The sequence below is a fragment of the Carlito syrichta genome, unplaced genomic scaffold (genome assembly GCF_000164805.1).
Source record: "Carlito syrichta isolate Samal-C Ts95f unplaced genomic scaffold, Tarsius_syrichta-2.0.1 Scaffold309303, whole genome shotgun sequence".
NCBI lineage: Eukaryota > Metazoa > Chordata > Mammalia > Primates > Tarsiidae > Carlito > Carlito syrichta.
The window spans coordinates 383,372-391,220 of NW_007253399.1; the positions used below are offsets into that span (position 1 = coordinate 383,372).

Consider the following 7,849-nt stretch of genomic DNA (forward strand, 5'->3'; position numbering starts at 1 on the left):
GGGAGGGGGGAAGGGAGGGAGGGACAGCAACATAAGCTGCAGAACTACAACAAGAGGCATAGCATAAAAAATAGTACATTATTTCTACTTTTAAAATTTACCTTCTCTTGACTAAATTGTAAACTTCTTGTGAGCTAAAACTATGACTTATTTTGATGTCACAACAGTTCTAGAGCAGTGACCCCGTATAATAGGTACAAAATAAATACTTATTGACTTCACATAGAAAAACTAATAATTTGATGCCAAGTTATAAAAATCTTTGCAAGTCATCTTAAGGATTTGGACTCAATCTGTTGAAAGCAGGAAGTTGTTGCACAGAAGAATGACCAGAGGGGTTATGTTGGCAGGTTAACAGGGTAGGAGTGTGTCATTGGGCTAGAGAGAAAGGCCCTGAATTGTACAGGCAGATTCTGCTGGGAATGGAAAGAAAGGGATCAACTCAAGCAACATTGCAAAGGAAGAATCGGCCAAGTTCACTCACTCGCTGAACTTGAGGTTAAGATGAGAGAGTGGGAGGGAGTGAGGGAGGGAGGAAGGAAGGAGTGAAGGATGGAGGGAAAGAGAAAGAATAAGGATAACTTGACAACTGAGGATTCAAGATATCATGGTATGAATAACAATTTTATGCCTATTAAATTAGAGGTAGGAACATCCAATAAGCTGTTTGAAGGAATAGAAAGTTGCATGAACAGCAGGTAGAAATGGGGAGACAGCAGCAGTGAAAACACAATACCATTGTAAATTGAGAGGAATAATTTTCTCGTTGTTCTGTACTGTGGTCCTAAGATAGTTGTTTGTCTTCCATAGGCTTGCAACCCCAAATATTCAGACTATGATAAAACCGGCTCTATTTGTATAAGTGAGAGCATCAATGACACTCTGACCCAGTACCGATGGCTGATTAGCGCACCTGCTGGCCCTGATGGCGTGACCAGCCCCATGAGAGAGGTGGACTTCGACACCTTTTTTACCTCATCTAAGATGATCACGCTGGACTCCATCTACTTTCAGCCTGGCTCCCGGGTACAGTGCGCGGCTCGTGCTGTGAACGCCAACGGAAATGAAGGCCTAGAACTGATGAGTCCTATTGTGACCATTGGCAGAGAAGAAGGTAGGACATTGCCGTCTGCACATGAAGTTCTCCAGAATACCATGGAATATTCCAAATATCTAATTTGGGGTTATTAATTCTTCCAAATATCCCATGTATTCCATAAAACTCTGTAAGTATTTAAAAGTAAAAATCAATTTTACAAAAATACTCATTAGAAAACAAAATATTGTATTCATCACACATTCTTAATCACCTATTATATGCCAAATAGTGCTTTATGCTGGCAATAGGAAAAATAAGGCAGGATCCCTGCCCTCAAGGAATTCATAGTCAATTGAGGACACAGATAAATTTTAGTGTGGATGGGGTACCAAAGTGCAAAAAGAAGGAGTGTTCATTTTCACTTTAAGTGGATCAGGAAATGCTCATCAAAGGGGAGATGTTTAAAGCTGAAGACCAGCATTCTAAGTGAACTCTCACAGAAAAAAAACTGAATACCACATGCTCTCAGTCATAAGAGGGCCCTAAGCATTGGGCACACAAGCACAAAGGCAAGAACAACTAACGCTGGGCACTGCTAAAGAAGACAGAGAGAGGAAGAAAGGTTAAGAGGCACACAATTACCCACTGGGTACCATGTCCACTACCAGGGGAAGAGAGGGCCCATTAGAAGCCCAAACCCTACCTGTATGCAATTTACTAATGTAGCAAATCCTCACATGTACTCCACAACTCTAAAATGAAAAATAAAGATAAACACAAATTAAAACTTTGGTTTTAAAAATATTTAAAAAGACAGAAGATGCTTAAGTTGAATCTTGAAAATGGTAGAGGAAAACAAGCATGGGCAATGATGTAGGGAAGCATGAAAGAACATGGAATGTTCTGGAAATGATCACAAGCAGAAAAATGGAGAAGCTTGTGAGAGAGAGAGAAGGAAGGATCAGGAGACAAAGCAGAATGGTATGCAAGGGTCAGATCTGGACAGGGTTTCATATGCCATGCTAGGAGCTTAGATGGCTGTGGTATGTGTAGGTAGGAGTTCATTGGGGACAGCAGGGGAAGGACAGTTCAGGTGGCTAGGTTTGTGCAAATGCTCACACCCCCCAAGGGAGGTTGTATTTGGGGCTGGAGCCAGGAATACATTAAGAATGGAGAATAGGACGTGGCTGGAGACAGCACTGGAAAGACACGAAATCCACTTTATAAATGAATCCTTCACCCTGCAGAAGAAGTTTTAAATTAGATCTTAAAAAATAGATTCTATGTATACAATTCCATTTCTAAAATTTTCATTTGTATACAGTATTCAGAAGTACATTTATTGCATAAAAAGTGTCGTTTGTATCATCTCCCATCATATATTCAGGATCAAATATTTATTGATATCATATAGAATAAGCCTACTTTTATGAGGATTAAAATATGTGGTTTTTAACTTTCTCTTAAAGCCAAACTATTGTGTTGGGTACAAAAAACATCAACAATACCTTAAAATGGGTCCTCCTATTAATTAAGCAGACAGCCAAGATGATGGGGCCTGCCTCTGGATTTATTGCGATTCTAGCAAATACCTGTTTTCTCTGTTTTGTACAAATTAGAAAAGAAATCATATATTTTCTAGTTATCTTGAATTATAATCCAGCATCTTGGTCTCTTTCATGATGTTCAAATGAAAACATCACAATTCTCTTGAAGGAAATATTGGTGGAAGAGTTCCATGTCAAAATGCTTGAGGGTCACTGAGAAATATCAGACAGCTGGAGAGAAATAAATAGATATAAAATGGATTATAACTTATAATACATACTTTAAGAAGTTACATATATAAAGAAAACTCTATTGTACACATTTTCCTCTCTGATTTTAAGGAGACTTTGGTTTTTGTTTTTAAAATGAGTGCATCTTTAGTTTTATTCACTTATAAATAATATATATTTTATAATTAATCACAGCATATTATTGTAGGGCAAAAAATCAAATTTACTTAACTACATTTTTTCTCTTGGTTTTCAATCATTTTAATTGCATCTGTTCACACTGTATTTAAATGATTTTGTGAATATGATCATGACCTAGAATGATGAGCACATATTAAATCACATTGAATGTTAACTAACTTTTCTTAAACTTTTAAAAATCTCTAAACTAAGTGGCCATTAACTTATCTACTGGGATTGCTTCTCACACCAAGCTCTTCTGCTTCTTTGTAATATACATTCTTAATCCTGCCCTAGGCCACAGATAATTTTAAAGTACATAGAAAAATAATAGCTTCTTTTTTAAAACTATAGAAAAATAATGACTTCTATTTTTAAAACATAGAAAAAAATAACCTTCTGTTTGTAAAATATAGAAAAATAATAACTTCTATTTTTAAAACATGGGGGAAAAAAGCTTCTATTTTAAAAATATTCCTTAGGTGCTATCTGTTATCTTCTTTCTGCATAAATATGCTCATTTTTCCTTGAGGTCTTTGCCAGCCCCGTGTGCCTGGGGTTGTGGGGGCGGAGCCATTCTCAGCCAAATTGCGCTACACAGGCCCTGAGGACCAAGACTACACAAACCTTATCAAGCTCACTGTCACAATGCCGCACATAGATGGTAGGTAACATGGGTAAGCAAATTTGTGGAAGTGTTTTGGGCTCCTCATTACCTGGTTTATTTTATTTATTATCTCTAAATGACCAAGTTTAAATAAGTGACCACTTATTTGCAACTTGACATTCAAGTCCTCTGCTTCTTTCAACTGTTTCTGCTTGCTTTCCCCTCAGTTGTTTTTTGTTTTTTTTTTCTGGTTGTTGTTTGTTTGTTTGTTTTGTTTTTTTAATTGGAGTATTACTCTGTCACCCTGGCTGGAGAGCAGTGGCATGAGTATGAATGGCTCTCTGCAACTTCAATCTCCTGGACTCAGGCGATCCTTCTCCTCAGTGTCCTGAACAGGTGGGGCTACAGGCACATGCCACCATGCCCAGCTAATTTTTTTTTCTAATTTTGTATGGAGTTGAGGTCTCACTATATTGCCTAGTCTGGTCTTGGACTCCTAGGCTCAGGCAGTCCTCCTGCTTCTGCCTCCCAAAGTACTGGGAGTACAGGCAAAAGCAACCATGTTTGGCCACACCCAGTTTTTAAAAGTCTTCAATTTAAGAATTTTTAAACTTAGATGAATGTAATATATGTCTAAACACAATAAAATGAAACTTTGGCTGACACAGTAACTTTTATGAAGCAGCACAAATGCATCTTCAAACATGAACTTGGAGTTAAAATAAAGCATTCTGGTGTCTCCATGCCTGCTTTCAACATGTATTTGCTATTTCATAGCTCTCTCAATATCTATTGTCTGACTAAGGCTTTTCCTAGATATTAAAATAAAATAATAAATAAAACTAACAGGTATTATATTTTAAGTTTATTTTTCTCTGGATAGGGAGCTCTAACCAGAATGTGTGAATTAGTACTTTACAACATGAACGTTTCCCCATGTATGGACTTTTTCAAGTTATTTTACACTCAAGTCACTTTATACTTGAAGTGAATGGTTCATATTAACTGTAATACCTAGGATGTTAGTTATATTTTAAGTAGCTAAGGGAGAAGCAACATTAGGCAGCATTGGGAGCTACAAGGTAATATCTACCCCCCTCAGAACAAGGATATCTTGCCTTGTCTGCTTATTACAACCCTAAATTTGTCCCGGTGGGGGTAGGCGGACAGGAGTCTGCATCTCTTTACAATATAAGTTAGTCCCTGTGACCACTCAATCTCTAGGCTCATGTGGAGGTGTAATTCAGAGTTGCAAAGGACAGAAAAGGGACCCTTCGGGGAAAAACAGACCTGTAACACTTCTTTCCTAACAGAAAGAATGGTCCCTTATGTCAGGGGTTCCCAAGCCCCAGGCCGCAGACCAGTAACCAGTCTGTTGCCTGTTAGTAAAGGGGCCGCACAGCCGGAGGTGAGCAAATGAGAGCAGAGCTCCCACCTCCTGTCAAATGGGGGTGGGGGGATCCGATTCTCAGAGGAGCCACCAACCCTATTGTGAACTGCGTATGCGAGGGATCTAGGTTGCACGCTCATTATGAGAATCTAATGCCTGAAGATCAGCCCCAGTACCCCACCCCATCCTCAGCCTGTGGAAAAATTGTCTTCCACAAAATCGGTCCCTGGTGCCAAAAAGGTTGGGGACAACTTCTTTATGTCACTCCTAGACCTTGACTTTGCATTTTCTAAAACATTCAATAGCCACAGCTCTGCCAGAAGCACGGCCCAGGTGGACCAGTTCTTTTGCGAGCCAGGGTTTGCCCTGGGAGAATCTGAGAGGGATAGGTGGGAAGGGCTCCAGGAGACTTCTTTCATAGTCTTCTGCCAGGGGTCAGCAAACCGTGGCCTGTGGCCAAATCCAGCCTGCTGCCTGTTTTTCTATGGTCTGCAAACTAAGAATGGCTTTTACATTTTTAAATGTTTAGGGGAAAAAACAAGACTATTTATACCCATGAAAATTATATGAAATTCAAATGCGGTACCCATAATAAAGTCTCATTGTAAACAGTTATGTCCATTCCTTTGTAGAGTGATGGCATTCACTCTACGATGGCATTAAACACTTTCAACAGAGACCTCAGTAAAACATTTACTATTTGGCCCTTTACAGGAGAAGTTTGCCAATCCTTAGTCTGTACTGTATAGCAGTAGTTTTTAAATCTCAGGACATCTTAAAAATTATTGAAGAACTCAAAGACATTTTATTTTTGTGGGTCCTATCTATAAATATTTACAGGATTTAAAATTAAAACCAAGAAACTGTTAAATATTTATTCATTCGTTCATTTAAAAATAACAAAAATAAATGTTACATACATGAAAAACATTTTAAGAAAAATAACTACAAGTTATAAAATAAAGAATAATTATAAGAGTGCAATGTTTTATATTTTTGAAGTTATTTCTAATGCCTAGCTTAATAAAAGACAGCATCATTCTCATATTTGCTTCTGCATTCAATTTATTGCTATCTATCACATCTAGTAACCTATAAAAATCTTGACTGTACACTCATGAGAAAATACAGGTGGAAAAGTCAAATAATAGCTTACTATCATTATAAAAATAGTTTTAATGTCATAAATCTTCTCAAAAATTCCTGAGGAAGCTTGGGGTTCTTAGGATACTACCTTGATATTACTGCTATGAAGTATTTTATTTTATTTTATTTTATTTTATTTTAGTCAAGGTCTCATTATTGCACCCAGACTATAGGGCAGTGGCACCATCACAGCTCACCACAACCTTGAACTCCTGGGCTCAATCAATCCTCCCTCCTCAGTCTCCTGAGAAGCTGGAACTACAGATACATTCCACCACACCTGGCTAATTTTTGTATTTTTTGTGGAGATGAGGTGTCGCCATGCCTCCTAGGCTGGTCAGACTTCTGGGTTTAAGCAATCCTGTCACTCAGCCTCCCAAAGTGCTAGGATTACTGGCAAGAGCCATCATGCCCAGCCTGCACAATATTTGATAACATTTTTTTCTCAAGATGAAGAAATGATAAAATGTTTAAAGTTCTTCGCTGCCTGTAAGAATGGTAACAATAATTTCAACTTCTTGTAGGCATGCTCCCTGTGATCTCCACTAGAGAGCTTTCCAACTTCGAGCTCACCCTCAGCCCTGACGGAACAAGAGTTGGAAACCACAAGTGCTCCAACCTCTTAGATTATACTGAAGTGAAGACGCACCACGGTTTCTTGACTGATGCTACAAAAAATCCAGAAATAATTGGAGAGACATATCCCTACCAGTATAGCTCATCTATCAGAGGTTCTAATACCTTACGCTTCTACCGAAACCTGAACCTAGAAGCCTGTTTGTGGGAGTTTGTCAGCTACTATGACATGTCAGAACTTCTCACTGACTGTGGTGGCACCATTGGAACGGATGGACAGGTACAGATTTTTAGCATCTGAGCTTTGGTCACTGAATAAACCAATCCATCATACAGATTTGCTCTAAATCCCAACTCTAGTCTTCTAAGCCGGTGATGTTGGTCATTTGTCAAAACGGGGACCAGATGACTGGCATGGAGGGTGTCAAAACCCATGTCTATTTATGGAACAATGGGCCAAAACAGATGTATTTTTTGACAATGGGTTAGAAATATCGTGTTTATATCAAAAGGATGCTGTATAATAATTGCCTTAAACTCCAAATCTACTCTGATACTATAAAAATTAAGATACTGATTTCTCTTCAATGTATGAATTATCTTTTTTTTTCTTCTATGCATAGATGCCTGTAATGTTGTATTATGAACCACCTAAAATGAGAATTTACAGTTCGGGACTCAGTCTAGTATTTTCCCTTCTTACACCAACTTTCTTCTTCCTCTGTCTTCTTTCTCTTCTTCTAGCCTCCAGTTTCACCCTCCTCCCTTCTCTTCCTAGTTTTCTTTTCCTCCCTGTCTTATTTCTCCATCATAAATACAGCCAAAAGTATTTTCATTATAAGATTATTTTAATTTCTACTCTAAAATTACTGATTCTTCTTCACACTACACATTTACATATAAAATACACACATGCAAACAGCACACAAAATCCTCACCCCACCATCATCAGCTACAAAGTTATTAAAATGATAAGGAAGCAGTTTCCATTGAGGTCATAATAGAGAATCTAAAATATATAGGATGCCATTTAAAACTGTTATGAGTATTTGAACTAAAAGCAATGTTCTGTCTTTTTTTTTATTTTTTGAGTTGGAGTCTCACTCAGTCACCCAGACTGGAGTGCAGTGGCC

At 38.1% G+C, this 7,849-nt stretch overlaps 1 protein-coding gene across 1 annotated transcript in view; it reads left to right on the top strand.

Annotated features, from left to right (window-relative positions):
* FREM2 (FRAS1 related extracellular matrix protein 2) overlaps positions 1-7,849 on the top strand; it is a 189,801-nt gene that overhangs the window by 164,202 nt on the left and 17,750 nt on the right. The window contains exons 14-16 of the mRNA XM_008067145.1: positions 811-1,114; positions 3,530-3,661; positions 6,665-6,996. Coding sequence (XP_008065336.1) covers positions 811-1,114; positions 3,530-3,661; positions 6,665-6,996 — 768 coding nt within the window. The remainder of the gene's footprint in view (positions 1-810; positions 1,115-3,529; positions 3,662-6,664; positions 6,997-7,849) is intronic.